Here is an 18,941-nt window from a genome sequence, read left to right as displayed (position 1 = left end):
CATAGATTAGGATTTGCTGAGCGTGTTGCAGCAAAGATCAAGGAACAAGTTGTTCCTGGTGTATTAGCTAGGGTTTTCAAGTTTAAATGATGCTTCATAGCAATTGCATTCATAACAAATAAAACAAAATGTTTTGTACACGTTAGCAAGTTGGACGTAAGTGTCAGAGGGATGTGTCTGTTGTGAAGTAGACGCATCTTTTACTCATTGAGACCTGGATGCATCTTCAACTCTGAATACAACGTACATACGCATACACTTGTGTGCAACTATTTCAATCACAAGTTATGCTTACACTTGCGTTCCCCTCTGAATCAGGCCCGTTGTGTCTATTTCCACAGAGCTGTGCATGGATGTGCACAGCAAATGATTAAAGTTTTACACCAGGTCGGAGGTGGCGTCCAAGCAGTATTTCACTGAAATTTTAGCTAAATCCCCTGCTCCATTGATAAATGAGTATGTTGCGTTTAAAGCAAATTGAGAACAGATACATTGAAGTAAACAGTGGTGCAGTGAAAATTCAGCAGTGGACTGCTGGTAGAAGAAACAGTTGGTTTTAGACTTATCTTCCTTCTATTAATCTTAACTTGACTACATTTCCTGTGGGGGCAGTAGTCATAATTATTATCATTGTTGTTGATTTGTAAAGCACCACAGTGTTCCAAAGCACAGGGCAGTGGGAAAAACTGTTACAAACAACTGTTACAGACATGGGTGGCATGTGTATGGCAGTTAGAAATGGCTCCCCTTTAGATCAGCTCTGTACTTAACCTACCACATAATCATCTTCCCAAAAATATAAAACATCTAAAAATTAGAGAAGGAAAAGGGAAATTATTGTAGTGGTGCCAAGGAGAAGTGTCACACGAAGGACAAGATTGTTTAGAATGCAACACCCATGCTGCAGTATCGGATGGGAACTCCAAGAGACCCTGCACCAAAAGGGGAGTGGAGTTTGTGCCAGGGCTAGAGGGGGTTTTGGCACCAGAAAGTGGGGGTCAAGGCTTGTGTTGTTCTTGGTGAAGCAGTGAAGGAGTCCTGGAAAAGTGGAGAAATTGTGACTGATGGGCTGAGTGTTCCCATTGACAGGAGGCCTAACCTGGGACTCTCTTCCTCTCACACATAGCTTTGGAGAGAGGTGGTAGCTGGCAGGTGCCTTTCACTGGAATAACAGAGCAGTGGCGCAGGGAGGTCCAGGGCAGAGACACAATGACCAGCTATACAGGGTGCAGCCACATCACTGAAGGATTAGGGTACCACCCTGACAGACATGTGGCACCCCAGAGACATACAGTATCCGAGAGGGAGTGCTCAGGTGCAAAGGGCGGTCCGGCACTGAGTGAGGGAAGTGTTTTACCTGTTCATCCTGAACATCCAGTGGAGAGCCTACAACAGCCATGTGGCCAAGACAGAGGTGGAACCAGCCTCACTGAGAGCACAGCGATTCACTAAGGAGACACAGAGGGTCACTAAACCCAGGAGGGCCAAATGTGTGAGTAGCTACAGTCTTAACATTGCACTTACCCGCACCCAGGCTGTACACTAAACTTTAGGTGCACTGAAGTAGGGATCTGTTTCACTAGTAAGCCAGACTGATTTAGCCTCAGATAGAGTTCACTAAGTCACCCCTACATTAGAGGAGACAGAACTCCCTAATGCCAACAATTTGGTCTGGGAGAGATCCAGTGTTTCAATTGCCTCCAAAAATGCTCTTCTCATCAGCCTACTAGTGTTCAGAGATCCATCACCCAAGTTGGAGTCTTGTAATACTGGCAAGGAGAGGACTCCCTTCTAACTGCATAAGTAGCCCTAGACAACATAGAAAGGATTCCGTTTACATTGAAGCCATCTTGCCATCCCAATTTAAAAGTGGTGACATTTGATTCAAGTTTGTTGCTTGGAATTATAAGTTCTGTATTTACGTGAAAGTCCAGCCTTTCAGAGTACTGAACTCCCGGGTAACATTGAACCCACACAGCTCTCACTGGGACAGTGGGGGAGTTTTCTGTGGTTGCTTATCTAGAGTTAGGGTGCTTAGTATTGTATGTGAGTGAGAACAGTCTTTTATTACATTTCAGATTGCCTAATGTTTTACTACACCTGTTTCTATTTATAATCTCGTATCTATTGAAACAGTAGACTATTTGCTGTCTTTTACTGATAGTCATATGTTCACTCTGTTACATTTACCACTAACTGCCTCATACCATTTCTGCTTCCCGTTTGTTACCTTTTAACTTATATTATCCACCACCCTCTATTTTCCGTATTAAATATGCCAGATGGTTTTTACTTAATCTTTTGTGTGGTGTGTTAACTGTGTTTAACATAGTTGGATTGGGTGTGGTTTTCCCAAATGAACCCCTGGCAAAGACATCTCTCCCATCGTGACCCTGAAGACTCCGACCAGATTGTGGTGGGGGCATTGTGCCCGAGATTGGCGAAGAGGAGGATAGAACATATTACCCAGTCTTCATCACCAGTGAGTATTTGCACCTGCCCTTTAGCAGGTGCAAAAGATTTGCCTCCTAAAAACAGATTTTGCGTAAACACGCCATTACTGTACTCGGCTTACGTAAGGACGCCCCTTCTCTTCCCTGTCCCGCCTCTCCAGACGCAGGCAGGTCTGTATAGGTGTATATGCACGCGCTGTCTTTCTGGGCACACACAGAGCGAATTGATGCAAGATATGCTACGTACACTGGCGTAATTCTCCCCCTTTATCAGCCAGTTAATCCATACTGACAGATAACTACAATAGTTCCCATGCAGCAGAACATCTAAAGCCACCTTTAGAACCAGCAGCGGAAGCACGTTCAGTTATGATCATTGGTGAGGGACAGTTATGGTTGCCAGAAGCTGTTTTAAGGCTTCAACAGTGCCTGGTACATATTTACTGTCTGTGCCTTATGCTGTCTCTCCTTGTTCCAACTACACCAACAGTAGCTGCACAGGAATGCCAGTCACCAGTGGCTGTTTTATTATTGGTGGCAGGTAATGCTGCTGCCTAACTATAGCCCCACACACACTTTCCCCAGCAGCAATTACAATTGTTATTCTGCTACCTTCTGTACCATGTGTTCCGCAAACCTCATAGATTGTAACTCATCTGGGCAGGGGTGTGGTACTGGTTAACGGTGATTACACCGACAACACTTACCACGACATCTTCAGTGCGGACGGCTGCTTCCCGACAAGAATACACGACGACTGTTCTGTGAAGCAACTTCAGCCAATCACGATGAAGGAAGACACCGGCGGGACTTGATGAAATCAGTGAGATAGGCGACGCTGTTAACGCTGCTTTTAAGGCGGCAATGTAAGTATGCGGCTATGTACACTATACAACCCTTTCTAAAGTACATTATACATAGCCACATACTTACATTACCCCCTTAAGAGCAGCGCTAACAGCGTCGCCTATCTCACCGACATCATCAAGCCCCGCCGGTGTCTTCCTTCATCGTGATTGGCTGAAGTCGCTTCACAGAACAGTCGTCATGGATCCTTGTCGGGAAGCAGCCGTCCGGACTGAAGATGTTGGGGTAAGTGTTATCAGTGTAGTCAGCATCGATATGCTGACTACCACCACTGGGCAGGACCATATTTATGTTATGCTTCATGTCGCTGTATGTAATTTGTGTCATGTCAGAATCCCATCAATGTACAGTTCTGTATATTATATCTGTGCATTATATAAAATAAAAAGGTAATAATAATAATAATACTAAGAATTCCTGACCAGTTTCAAAAATATCTAGCAACCTGTTTCCTTTTGGGTCACCCCCTATATTTTAAAGATAGAATGTTTTACTTTCAGCAGTGAAAAACTTTCTGTACTTTGAGAGTAGTGAAGCTTTTGGATGCGGTTCCACAGTAACTGGTATTGAAAGATACCGTAGAAACAGTCAATAAAGGATTGGATGTCCCTCTTAATTTAAAATACAAGGCTGCTGACATTCCAACAAGCTGTCCAAGCTTGACTTGTTTACACTTGAGAAGATAGGTGTAAAGAAAGAGGCATACGATTAAGTTGTATGTATTTATGGTCAGTACATAAAACATTTGCAAACTCCAAATTTTAAGGAAAATCTGTGACCAGATATGCATATTGCGGATGTTTGAATAATAATTTTATTTTCAGCTATAATGTAGGACACAGTAAACTGCTATTTTCATAAAAAGGCAATGAAATGTTATGTGATGTGCATTTAAATATACATGCAGCAGTTTATCAGAATTTAATACTGTTAGAGTGCTAAACATCCCAATATATAAACTAAAAACAGTAAATACTAAGTCTCCCAAAAAGACTGCAGTTACAAAACTGTGTGCTGTTCCTCTACACATATTTTGAAAAAAGTGACTAAATCTGGACATATATATATATATATATATATATATATATATATATATATATATATATATATATATATATATACACATCTATCTATCTATCTTATCTATCTATCTATCTATCTATCTATCTATCTATATATATATATATATATAGCGCTACAAAAGCCAACTACAAAGGAAAAATGAAAAATATGGTTTAGGTAATGAAAAATAAATTTACATTATTATGACCATCATTACTCCATGTGTTGAAATAGTTTGACAGGGAAGGTGTGCTACAATAGTTTGCCCATTTTTATGTATAACACACCTTCTCTGCGCACCAGCAATGTGTTTTATGGTTAAATGAATTACTGTAAACATACATAGACTTTTTTTCAGCTGTTGCTAAGGATTCTGCTATAAACTCCCGAATTAACCATTGACATTACTTCTCTGCTTGCAGGATACATTGTGCATGAAGCTGCAGCTGTAAGCACAATGTCCTGCGTTCACCAAATTGTAGAGGAGAAATACATGAAACATTGCCCAATAAAGGACAGGTTCCCATTACACTGAACAGTGCTGTGTACACTGTCCAATGGAAGGCATGCTTACAAGGGAAGAGAGGGGTTTGCAGCTGCAGATGCTCCTGTGTGAGTGTGCAGAGTCCGCCTCCTTCCTAATGATGAGAAGGAAGAGAGAAAGGAGGACTAGAGGCTGTGCTAATACTGATTAGTACCCGGTCCTTCCCACAGTCACCTACACATCCACCAAGCAGCAGCATCCTTCTTTATAGCATCATCCAGCGTCAGGTAGACCCAGAGGAACATATCACCATAGAAAGGGGCAAGTAGTCAAGATGGCAGGTATCCTAGTTTGGTTTTGGAATGAGAGATTTTGGTTGCCTCACAATGTAACCTGGGCGGATTTGAAGAACACAGAGGAAGCTACTTTCCCCCAAGCTGAGGATCTGTACTTGGCCATACCCCTGGCTTTCTGCATCTTTATGATACGTCTGTTCTTTGAAAGGTAAGCATTGCAATTCTCAGTGTGCTCTACCTGATCCCTGGGAGACTGGAACATTTTGTTTGTTTATTGGGTGGTGGGGGGGGGGGGGGGTATTGGAGGGGCATTGGAGGGGCTCGGGGCTGGCCCAAGTAGTCATCTCTTACCCCTAACCCTGCTATAGTAGTGTATTGGCACAACTAGCAAACCCACTCTGTACTGCAATGAGGAAGTTTTATGGAAAGAACTCAGCTGCTGCAGAACCTCACAGTGAGTAGTAGGTGTTGCTTAACAAGAGTTTCTTCAGCAGTTGTACAGGTATATGTATTGCAAAATGACACAAACTGCTATACAAATGCAGTTGTTGCTTCTTAAAAAAAAGCTAAATAACAAAGCAAAAAAAACTTTCAATCTAATTTAAGGTTATTTGACTGTGTGTGTGACAAGGTGATGTTGCAGGGTTGATATTGGAGGAAATGTTATATTTGGGACATGATCTTTGGTTGTGTCCATTCTGGCTGATCCTCATTGTAACATAACGCAGATCGCACTGTGGGGTTGGATAATCTATCTCAGCTTTCAACAGATTGTGCTATTACTGTCAGTAGGAGGCGAATTTGCTTGGAAGTCCTCAGCAATACTGAGTATAACAGAGGTCAACTCCATGTCTCCTTTGATGATGATCTGTAATGGGAATAAAGTCTTGTACTAAGGATTTGTCTTATCACTGCCATTTGACAGTAACAAGTTTAAAATGAAATGCTTCCTTTACATGCAACGTTATTATAAAACCAGCGAATTGTTTTTTCTCATATCTGTCATGATTTATTGGCTGGATATCCTTGTGTGGAACGAGGGTATGGGTGAAAACCGGAACTGCCGGAATGATGTAGCTCCCTGAAGCGCCCTCTGCTGGTGTCTTGAGTGAAGCTTGCAGTATTTTCTCTTCCTATGTGGAACATTCTTGTCTGCTACACAGATATGTTCAATGTAATATGTGTAAAAGTTATCCCATATATATATATATATATATATATATATATATATGTATATATATATATTTATTATGTGTATATGTATTTCTGTATATCGTAGCTATATATTCTAGTTATCCGTTCTGCCTGCCTCAATCTATGTTGGAATGGAGCACTGAGTGCTGGAATGGGTCTGCAAGTACGTAACCCATCCATTCCGGTTGCCGGAATGTGTCTGTGAGCACCTTACCCATCCATTCCGCGTGCTAGAATGGGTCTGTGAGTACCATAGCTATCCATTTTGTGTGCCGAAATTGGTCTGCAAGTACCATAGCTATCCATTCCGTGTGCTGGAATGTTATAGCTATGGTACTGGCAGACCCATGAAACGCTAAGTAGGTCAGAGCCCCATTCCAGTGACTGGAATGGATGACTTAGGTTCTTAGAGTCCAATTCTGGCACCCGGAATGGATGGGTAAGGTACTCGCAGACCCATTCCAGCATGCGGAATGGATGGGTAAGGTACCTTTTGACCCATTCCGGCACCCAGAATGGATGGGTAAGGTACTTGCAGACCCTTTCCGGCACCTGGAATGGATGGGTAAGGTACTAGCAGACCCATTCAAGCACCGGTAATGGATGGGTAAGGTACTTGTGACCCATTTCGGCACCCGGAATGGATGGGTAAGTTACTTGCAGACCCATTCCATTCGGTGAGAGCCGGGTTGAAAAACACGGTTCTCGTCATTCAGACTGGAGGCGACCTGGGACAGACCCAGGAATATCCCCACCAAAAGTCCCGGGTCTAATTCCCGGGTCAGCTGACCTGGGAATTAGACCTGGACCCATTCATACTGAAACCAGGGGTCGGGGAGGCAGTGTGAGAAGGGGATCACTTTTATTTCATTTCTACCAGCATGATATAACATCTTCCTTTTCTATGCACATTTACACAAATATTTGTACTATACATTTGTTTGCTATGTGTGGGTGTTTTTAGATTTGTGGATTACATGAATTTATATTTCCTTTTATGATGTTATTTTGATATCTTAATTATATTAATCATGGATTACTCAAAAAGATGGTGTTATATTATTGAATATTTGTACATTTAGAATACATCTGTGTTGGCTTGAAAAACGAGGAAACATTGATTTTGTTTTACACAATAAATTATTAATTCATGACATGTTGCTTTCTGCAGTTACATATGTATGTATATATTAATAGATCATCATCATCATTTATTTATATGGCGCCACTGATTCCGCAGCGCTGTACAGAGAACTCATTCACGTCAGTCCCTGCCCCATTGGAGCTTACAGTCTAAATTCTCTAACATACACAGAGAGAGAGAGAGAGATAGCAGCCAATTAACCTACTAGTATGCATTTTGATATTAAATCATACTTGCCAACTCTCCCAGAAAGTCTGGGAGACTCTCGAAATTCGGGTCAGTCTCCCGGGCTCCCGCGAGAGCTGGTATTTCTCCCGCATCCCGGAATTCCCTAGTTAAAATGACGCGATTCCCCGAGAATCGCATCATTTTGGCCCCGCCACCTGCGACAAAACGTCATTTTACTCCCGCCCATTAGTCACGCCCCTCTCCTGGACGTCGCCTGCTGTAAGTAGGCAAGTATGTATTAAATATTACTTACACATTGTACCCTTGCACACTTGCCTCTGGTTTCAGTCAGGGCTCAGGCTCCCTGCAGGCTGACTGATCTGCCCCCTCTGTGACCTGCAGTTTGTTAGGCTGCAACTCCTCCCTTCTCGCTGTGTCAGCAATCCTATAACTTTAGCAGAGTGTGGAAATACACGGTTTTGTGAAGTGCACCACATCTGCTTATATTATATCCTCCTATAAGTTATCATATTCTCTTTCACATTACATAAACAGAGCACGTGATTTTTTAGAAGTGTAATATATTACATGCATACATATATTTTACCAAAATAAATACATAGTTGCCTACTCTTCCGGAATGTCTGTAAGACTTCCAAATTTTTGGGAGTTCTCCCGGGAGAGCAGGACAACATCCCGGGTCCAGCTCACCTTGTTTGTGAAGCGGGTGGGGGCGGGGCTAAACGAGTCATCCTGGCCCGCCCCCACCCACAGATAAGCTGAAATGGGCAAAGATTGACAGGGGGCATGGCCTAGCTGGACGATTCACGTGGCCACGCCCCCAAGATGGAGCCCCCTCTTGGACAGCTGGCTGCAAAAGTTGGTAAGTATGAATAAATATCCCCTAAGTAAGGATTGTAAGGATTGTTTGGAGTATGAAAAATGTAAAACAAGAAACATTTTAATAACCTGTAATATTGATGTGTAATTTTCATATTCAGCGCTCTTAACCCTAGTGGGTGACTGTCTAGAGGCAGGTGGCTCTGCAGGAAGCTGGCTCATTCCGGCATTCCGGAAGTTCCGGCTTTTACCTAATCTCGTGGAATGATGCTATTGTGAGACTGGGAGTGCGGGAGGTTTGTTGCTGTTCCTAAAATTTCTTAGTATTTGCTACAGTTTTGTGAGAAATGAAATCAGCTCTTCCATTTGATGCTAGCTGTCACTGTCTTATGTTATGTGTCCTGTGTTCCTGTAGGTTAGTGGATCCATCATAGTTTAATTTTGATAAATAGGTTGTTATGTTTCTGCAGTTTCTGTGGCAACAATCTGAAATGACATTTTTATTGTTTTATTTATTTTAGAGCCCACAGTTTGTTTTTCTAAAGTTGTTTTCTATTAAGTAAGTGTTGATGATGATGTGACTGATTTAAAAAAAAACATTCTCTGTAAACTAGTGCTTAATATGTTGGTGCTATATAAATAAAGATTATTATTAATAATAATAATAATAATAATAATAATAATAATTAATAATAAAAATAGCCATAAGGATGTTCTCAAACATGGCATGCTCAGAACCTACCCCTTTAAGCATAATTGTACTGCCTCATTTGATAGTGGTTACACGGACAGAACTGTGTTTAAATAACTTTCTGGTTTATCCCTGATGACTTTTTTTTATGTCATCACAGCTAACATGGGAGACATTGATGAGTCAGGTCTTTCATTTGATATATGTCCCTACATTTGGGTGGTCTCATATATTCCAAACCCAGAATTACCATCCGTCTTTGACTTCTAGGGTCTTTTCCAATTTATAAGCACTAGTCCCTGGAATAAAATTGGTCTGAGTATATTATTATTTTGTTAATATTGTCACATGATAGTTCCCTTGTCTGCTCTTATTTTACAAGTTAGAAATTGAAATATGTCGACTTTCTGTTTGAAATATAATTCTATCTATCTATCTGTCTGTCTATCTATCTATCTATATACACAATGATCAGCTACAACATTAAAACCACCTACCTAATATTGTGTTGAGGAATGGACTCCACAAGACCTCTGAAGGTGTCGAGTAGTATCTGGCACTAAGTCGTTAGCAACAGATCATTTATGTCATGAAAGTTGTGAGGTGGGGCCTCCATGGCTCGGGCTTGTTTTCCAGCACATCCCACAGATGCTCGATTGGATTGAGATCTGGGGAATTTTGTCTGGTGGGGCACATTATCCTGCTGATAGAGGCCACTGCCATCAAGGAATACCGTTGCCATAAAGTGGTGTTGCCATAAAGTAGGTGGTACATATCAAAGTAACATCCACAGGAATGCCAGGACCCAAGGTTTCCCAGCATCACACTGCCTCCGCCGGCTTGCCTTCTTCCCATAGTGCATCCTGGTGCCATCTCTTCCCCTGGTAAATGACTCACACACACCCAGCCATCCACATGATGTAATAAAAAACATGATTCAACTGACCAGGCCACCTTCTTCGATTGTAGCTGCTTTCGGCAGTGGACAGGGGTGAGCATGGGCACTCTGACCAGTCTGTGATGCACTGTGCGTTCTGACACCTTTCTATCATAGCCAGCATTAACTTTTTCAGCAATTTGTGCTACAGTATCTCTTCTGTGGGATTGGCCCAGACGGGCTAGCCTTCGCTCCTCACATGCATCAATGAGCCTTGGACGTCCATGACCCTGTCGCCAGTTCACAAATTGTCCTCCCTTGGACGACTTGTGGTAGGTATTACCCTACCACTGCCTACTGGGAACACCCCACAAGACCTTCCGCTTTGGAGATGCTCTGACCCAGTTGTCTGGCCATCACAATTTGGCCCACGTCAACAGCGCTCAGATCCTTATGCTTGTCCATTCCTGCTTCCAACACATCAGCTTCAAGAACTAACTGTTCACTTGCTGTCTAATATCCACCCCTTGAAAGGTGCCATTGTAACCAGATAATCTTATTCACTTGACCTGTCAGTGGTTATAATGTTGTGGCTGATCGGTGTATATTATATTTAATATTATTTAATAGTACATATAGAGTGATCATGTCAAGTTGGGACCTCATTGGTTTCTATGTGTTAAGAGGGCATCTGCTTGGCAGCAATCTGAACATGAAATTTGCTTTTACATTTTGAAATATGAAAAACCAAATCTAATTAATGTTCAAAGTATCATAGTTTACAGCTTTAAAGAGTAATTTCAGCTTCAGATATTTGTAAACCTTTTCTTTATGTACTTTATGTTTGAGTTAGGTCTGTGCATTGAAAAGATTTGTATCTACACAGAACATCTGTTGTTGTATATTAGCATGAAAACTGTACAGATCTACCTGTAAGACAATTTTCTCATAAGACAAGAGGTTCTCTTTAATGGTTTTAATCCTAACATTCCCATGCACTACACTAAAACAGTAACCACTTTGAACCTCATTTAGAGTCGGACGCAAAGTCCGTGTAAGAAGTGTAGGAGTGGGAGTGTGCTGCAGCTTGGTAGGGTATTACGAGTGGCAAGCAACCCCAGTCGCATCCTACTCTTAATACCCTACCGAGTGGTTGTTATTATATGGGTAAGGTTAATATAAGACAGTCCTTTCTCACCTCTCTGCTGACCCTATTTAGGCACATTTTGGGCTGGTTACATTCCAACATGTTCATGCAGTACCCACACAAATGATACCATTAGTTTGCTTATACCCCCGCACACAGGAAACAAAATCTAGCCAATATGGGCAAAACATTTATTTTTTTTAATTGAAATTGCATTAACGTTAACTAAAAGCAAATGTGTGTAGTTTTTTCTCTCTAAACACCACCAATAAATACTTTTGTGGTTCTTGCTTTGGCATCAACCCACTTTTCCGAAACAGCAAAAAGCTGTATTCTACACATAGGTTGAATGGGTTTCCTCCCACAGTCCAATAAAACATAATGTTAGTGTTTGTATGGTAGAGACTGTTGAGAATATAAGCTCGACTGGGGCAGGTACTAATGTGAATGATTACACATCCCCTGTAAAGTGCTGTGTAATATGTTGGCAGTATATTAAGATGAATAATAATGATCTGTGCAGATTCTCCTGTGTTCAATTGTTAATTAGTTGCTGTTGGATGAAAATCACATTTTCCTTCCCTAATTGTAAATAAGTTTTTGGTAATGCCTCACTCCCCCCCCCCCCCCCCTTACTTGGGTGGCGTCCTTCCTCTGTGCGTTTGTGACACGTGGAAGAGAAATAGGGGCAACACGTTGGCTTAATGGTTAGCACTTCTGCCTCACAACACTGGGGTCATGAGTTCTATTCCCATCCATGGCCTTATCTGTGTGGAGTTTGTATGTTCTCTTCATGTTTGTGTGGGTTTCCTCTGGGTGCTCCTGTTTCCTCCAATATTAATAGGTTAATTGGCTGCTATTGACCCTAGTGTGCGTATCTTAAGACATTTAGACTGTAAGCTCCTATGGGGCAGGGACTGATGTGAATGAGTTCTCTGTACAGCGCAGCGGAATTAGTGGCGCTATATAAATAGCCGATGATGATGACACGTGCTGCTGACACACTGCAGCCAATACAGGGTGGTTTTTGGAGCCACCTGTTACGAATAGTGCTAATAAATAACTTTTTTTTGTTTTCAATTTCCTTAAATTAAATGTGCTGCTGCTTAATAAATAAAAGGTCCCATGTTTGTTTCATCCACGTTAGACAATAACAACTGTTCTGAGATGCAAGCGCTATATGGCTGCATTTAGTTGGGTAAGGGTTGGACCACCCCTTGCAATAAAAAGCCAATCACTGTGTTCCACGCGGCTGACTTGAAAACAACTTTCAGGTTGCCAAAGTAAAGAGAAAAATTGTGATGTGATTATGGGTTCTATTTATGGAAGCCCAGCGATATGGAAGATCTTCTATTTCTACTTTGCGCAGTGATAGTAAATTGCGGGAGATAATTTCTATTTAAATTTCACCCACCTCCCCAGTGATAGTGCTGGCAGCGGTAAGGGTGATCTTACCGCTTTGAGAGGCCAGTGTGGGAGCCTATACACAAGCTGCCGGGTTGAATCTCTCCCTTAGAATCTGAATATTGCTATGGCAGTGATGTGGCCCTCTGAGCCTTCATCTCTTTCCTGCATTACTGTCAGATTTGATTGTTAAAGCTTGTAACACTTGTTTAATATGCCTGCTGATATGTTAGGTGTCTCTTTCTATGATTAAATGTATTTTGTGAATCTATTACTCAGATTTAGGGTAGTGTTCGGCCCTTTGGAAGCTTAGAGGGCTATGTGGCCCCCGAAGTATATTAAGTTGCTACACCGCGGTTTACCTCTGCTCTAGTTTTCATAGATATCCCCAAATTCTACCAATACTGCTATTTGTGCATGATTATTTGTGTATAAATAACTAATGTGTCCTAATTTAGAGTAATTTACATCATTACATGCAATTCTACATTTTGGCCAGATCATACTTGCCTACTTTCCCGGAATTTCCGTGAGGCTCCTGAATTTTGGGAGTCCTCCCTGAAGAATAGGCAAACCTCCTTGACCTTGTAAAATGTCGAAAATCACGGGCATTGAATAGCTGGGGGCGGGGCTTAATCGCGTTATTAAGCCCCCACCCAACCCGTTATTCAATACCTTCAATTTCTGTATTTTATTGTAGGGACGGGGCTATAGTGACGTAATTACATCGTCACGCTCCTTCCTACCCTCTGTCACATGCTCTCTACTCCAATCTCCTGGAGTACAGATTTAAAAAGTAGGCAATTATGGGCAGGATCATATCAGATTTAGAATTGTGGTGGGGCGTATCCTAGCTCAACTCTAAATCACAGTGTAAAAATAAAGCTGCCCAGTATCTGTGTGCTACATGCAAAAGCAGACGGCATTTTCCTTACATGCAGGAAAATAGCATTTTACAAATTGCATGACAACATTTGTCCTGGTGCAACCTTTAGCTGTATTGTGAAGTCGGCCAGTCTGGTCCCCTCTGTGCATGCGTGACCTGGAGTTTGGCTTCCAGTTCCGAATTTCAATTAACAAGTAGTAAATAAAAAAATAATATTACTATAAAAAAAAAAATAAAGCATGTTTTTGTTCTCCCAGAGGCTGGAGCCGTGGGAGGCGCAGGCTGAGGAATACTATTTCCCTCTAGTTTCACTCGCTGTCGCCATCCTGTGATAGTGATATGAGTATTGCGGCAGTACATGTCTGGCCATGATCCTTATAAAATAGGCTTCCTCATGCTCCAAAAACATACTAGTAGGTTAATTGGCTGCTATCAAATTGTCCTTAGTCTCTCTCAGTCTGTGTGTGTATGTTAGGGATTTTAGACTGTAAGCCCCAATGGGGCAGGGACTGATGTGAATGAGTTCTCTGTACAGCGCTGCGGAATTAGTGGTGCTATATAAATAGCTGATGATGATGCGTTGCCATAAGAAAACTCTTTGCTGGTGGGGGTAATAGCAGGCGGTAGCCCCTTAATATAGTCGTAGAAGCTCTAACACTAGTTTTCACACAAAGAAGATTATCTGCCAATAATAAAAAACCCTAAAGGAGGCCATTGTCTATTCATCAAACATCCCTCTGTCAGAGTTATTTGTTATTATTTGTTATTTGTTACATTTATGGAGATCTATACAAAACATTATCAGTCATTATCACGTTGCGTTTTAATGCAATTCTAGATTGCTAATTGGTTGAATCCATTGTTGACTACAACCTGGATCAGCTGATATGCACTGCCCTCTGCTTATATGCAATAAATATCTAATAATATTGATTGAAAACCAGTTACTCACATAATAGCCTTAATTACTAAAGACCCCTTCCCTCCATTCACCGCCCTGTCTCTGTGATCAGCCTGCTGGGGCATTCATTTGCAATCAGCGGTCTCTTATATACGGGAAATATCCATTGATGGCTTTTGCCGTATAAAACCAGTTTCACATACACAAAGCTGCTCTCCAGGGGACACGCGGACAACTGTAATCATTCATCTTTCTGCTGCTTTGCATGCCTCAGCTTTGCATTTCATGTAATACTCAGGTAGCTGCTCTGTGAGCTGACTGATGGTTATGATAAAATTGGCGTACTTAGCTGTATGGAAATAGACTAACTCCTGCCATGTCCCAGGGGAGCGGATGCTACTTCTTTCGGTCGCCAGCAGGTTTTTAAATGAGCCTTCCACATTCAGATTCATTTAATACATTTTTTCTTTGTATGCGCCTTCTTGCAGCTTTAACTTGATACATTGGGTTATGTTTTTGGTGTCTTTCTGTACGTTTTACATTATAGATTTGTATAATCAGGCAGGTTGTTTACTTTTGTTCATCTGGTATATGATGCAGAACTACTGTGCATACATCTGTATTATATGCTGAGAACCCAGAAGAGCTGTGTTAGATCCAAGGCCAGTGAGAGGAACCGGTTTTGCTTCTTTATAATTGTGTTTATTAAAAGTATCCAGAAGGTGTGTAAGAAAAAACTATTTAATGAAAGTCATGTGGTTTATTTCTGGTTGTACAGTGCTCCCACTATAACAGTGCTCTCACTGTTTGCTCGCAGCTCAGGGAAGCCGGCATTGAAACTACCGTAATAACAGTACTAAAGCGCATTTTTACCGCAATAACGGTATTAATGCACAGGCCGCGTTACTTTCACCCGTAACGCGGCCAATTGAATTCCCCCCATAATCGTAAAAAGAAAAAAAAAAGTATTGTTTTTTTATTTTATATTTTTCAATGAAATGCATTTATTTCAATTTAATTAATGTGTAATGTACTTAAAATACATTTTTACAGTTGCTCCTGATTGCAAACACAAGTCCTAGCATACATACACAGTTGTCACCACTAGTCAACGGCTGTTAGACTAGACCTGTAGCTGGAGCAAGTGATACGGCTAACATAGAAGTACCTAATAGATGCCCAGAGCTTTAGCCGGACTGCTGTGTGTGCTTGAGATGGGCTCGCCCTTACTGTACATTGGTTACAAGCAAGTGCCCCTTCCCCACACAATGCCTCCCTGACATCATAGGCTTTACTAAGTGTCATTTGGGCTCGAAGATGATTTGAGCGCTGCTGCGTTCTGTGGTGTATGGTCCTGTACTGAGCATACGCAGAGCACAGATTCTAAGCACAAAATCACTGTTTATGTCTCTTGTCTTCTTAGCTGTGGTCCAGGTGAAAGGACAATAGAGAGAAAGAAGTATTAGTGTACAGGACATCAGTGGCGCACGCAAGGGGGTTTCTGAGTCTCCAGAAACCCCCCCTGCACTAACTAAATGGCCACTATAGCGGCACTGTCTTATACAGCAGCCGCGGCGCTGTCAAAGAAGCGTCCGCGGCGGTGCTGTAGTGTATACAGCACCGCCGCGGACGCTTCTTTGACAGCGCCGCGGCTGCTGTATAAGACAGCGCTTTCTAAAAGGCGCAGTAGCTCTCGTGCGGGTTGGGTTTTTCTTTTTTTTGGGGGGGGGGGGGGACCCGACAATCCTCCGTGCGCCCCTGGACATGGTGTGGCAACAAAAGGGTTAAAGGTATGAGCGAGGTGAGAACTGAGAGAATGAAAGACAGCTGGAGATCACAAGACAAAGCAGAAGAAGTGTCATCACATTGGTGTACGTGCTGCTACCCGTCTATCCCTGTGGCTGGGGCTCTGGAACAGACTACCATTGGTGCTGCAGATGCAGTGCGCACCAATGTAAATAATGGGGCCCGCTGCATGGTAGGTGCAAAGGGTCGGGGGCCCTGGACATCCAAAACGGCTTTTAAGGTCCCCAAAAGTGCATTTTATAAGTCCCCTGGTAGTGCGCTGCTTGGTAACTTTGTTTGGCTGCAAGTGGTTTTAGTAACCAATGATGACTTCCATGTCCTGCACCTCCTACATAAACAAAAGAAATTACAAATTATATTTCTTTCTTTTAAAAAAAAAAAGGTAAAACAAGATTGTGATATGTACTTTTTTACTACAAGACAAAAGAAAAACCAAATGTGTGTTAAATTTCCTTATTCAAAATGGTAAAAGAACGCTGATTGCTGCAGGCTATAGGGAACATGAAATGATCCAGGGAAGCTGTCCACAGTGTTGACTATCTTCTGTTTGGCATCACAGACAACCTGTACATGGAAATTTTTGCGGTTTCAAAAAGATTCTTTCATGCACCGTGACATTGTGAGTGCAATCGTTAGCACCCAGGATATTTGGTATAATCTATTACCACTCAATCTCGCTATGTGAAAAATTAAAAAATTAATAAATTAAGGGCTACATTTGTCACCATTGAACAAAAGCTATTATCTCTCTGTTTTGTTGCTCCTATATATATTAAAGTATAAAGTAAAGGATAACGAGTGCTTTTCGCATGCTCCTTGTATGTTCTGAGATGTTTTCTAATTAAAGTCGTTGATATATAAAAATTTTCACTGCCTTCCGAGGTGCGAACTATGTTGAGAGAAAGTATCTCCAAATGCACGCTCGAGTACTTCACAGGTTTTAATAATTGAATAGTATTTTTCACGCCCGCCTACAATTATGTAGAATGCAACCGTGGTTGTGGCTAATTAAATTACCCCTTAAGTGTGTGTTCATAGAATTTGATGGCAGATAAGAATCGCTTGGCCCATCTAGTTTGCCCAATTTTTAACCTATGGTAACTTCAAACCCTATTTGATCCTTTATTCTTTGTAAGGATACCCTTATTTCTATCCCAAGCATGAATTAATACCCCATTCATACTGCGCCAAAAACTCTGGTTTTTGTTGGGGCAAGCCAGACGACTCGAATCGAGGTGCAGTATGAATGGTGTCAGGTCTAATTTCTGATGACCCTGGACTTTTGGTGGGGTAATTCCCGGGTCCGACCCGGGTCGCCTGCACTTTGAATGGTGAGACCCTGGTTTTTCAACCTGGGTCTTACCAAACACAATTATAAAATTGAAAAAAAAAAAATCAAACAAACACATCACAAGAGGAGCCAATCAGAGCTGCTCTTGTGATGTTGCCATGGAGACATGTGTTCGGTATGAACAGGGTCTACCCGGGAATTTCTCTCCGTGGGATCCTCTTTCCCCCGACAATATCTCGGGATCATATACCCGGGATATTGCCGGGGCGGCAGTATGAAAGCGGTATAAATTGCTCTACTGTATTAGCCTCCACCACCTCTGATGGGAGGCTGTTCCACTTATCCACTACCCTTTCTCTGAAGTAGTTTTTCCTCTGAACCTACTTCCCCCCAGTGTCAGTACATGTCCTCGTGTTCTAATATTTCTCCTCCTTTGAAGAATGTTTCCCTCCTGTACCTTGTTAAACCCCTGATATATCTGAAAGTGTCTATCATGTCCCCCCTTTCCCTTCTCTGCTCTAAACTATACATATTTAGATCTTTTAGTCTTTCTGGGTAAGTTTTGTGCTGTAGGCCATGCACTATTTTAGTTGCCCTTCTTTGTACAGTCTCGAATGTATTTATTGCTTACCTGCCCTGAAATAGTGACTCCTAGATCCATTTCCTCTTCAGTAGTTTCCGATATAGTGCTATTAATACTATATTTAGCTTTTGGTTTTTGAGACCCAAGTGAGTGATTTTGCATTTTTTGGCAATAAACCACTCTCTTGACCATTCCTCTAGTCTTCCTAGATCATCAATCATTTGTTTTACCCCTCCAGTGTCCAGTGAGTGTTGTCATTAATCACTAGTGACCTGCATGATTTCAGAGAACATGTTTTAACTTTTTATTTAAAACAAACCTTTAAGCAAATCTAACAAGCTTGCAAGGGAGGTGCTGTGCAGCCTGGTGGCTGTGAATACACAGGTCAATAGGAAGCCGCAAGCTCTGCAATTATTTTTTTTTTAGTTCGTAATAGAATGCCTGTCATTATCAGATTCTGTTGTCTAGGGGGCGTGTTCACGTTGTGACATCACAACATGCTTGCGCATGTGTCCTTGTGACGCTGTAGTGGGTCTACTGCTACCAGGGGCAAACGCAGGATTTGTAGAGGGGGGTTTCCACACCACACCACGCCACCAGTGGGCGTGACCAGCATGCATGGGGGCGTGGCTATAATATTAGACAGTGCTTGGCTGCTCTCCAACTCTTCCTATATTTATAATATACATGGGCAATGCTGCATGCACTACTGTTAGGTGCACACAGCTCTCCCTTTACAAGCAGAGCCGTGTGAAGCGGGAGCAGGGTCCAGCCCACCTCAATTATACAGTGACACAGGCTTGGAGGGGAGTTTCCAGGCACTAGTAAATCCCTCCTCGGTTTGCCT

The 18,941-nt window shown here is 42.0% G+C and overlaps 1 protein-coding gene across 2 annotated transcripts in view; it reads left to right on the top strand.

The window, feature by feature from the left end:
- The first annotated feature begins 4,998 nt into the window (after window positions 1-4,998).
- The window catches only part of CERS6 (ceramide synthase 6), a 171,053-nt gene continuing 157,110 nt past the window's right edge, over window positions 4,999-18,941 (top strand). For both annotated transcript variants that reach the window (XM_075180710.1, XM_075180709.1), the window contains exon 1: window positions 4,999-5,370. In XM_075180710.1, coding sequence (XP_075036811.1) covers window positions 5,201-5,370 — 170 coding nt within the window. In that variant the 5' untranslated portion in view covers window positions 4,999-5,200. The remainder of the gene's footprint in view (window positions 5,371-18,941) is intronic.

The sequence above is a fragment of the Mixophyes fleayi genome, chromosome 7 (assembly GCF_038048845.1).
Source record: "Mixophyes fleayi isolate aMixFle1 chromosome 7, aMixFle1.hap1, whole genome shotgun sequence".
Classification (NCBI taxonomy): Eukaryota; Metazoa; Chordata; class Amphibia; order Anura; family Limnodynastidae; genus Mixophyes; species Mixophyes fleayi.
This window is presented reverse-complemented; position numbering and strand designations above follow the sequence as displayed.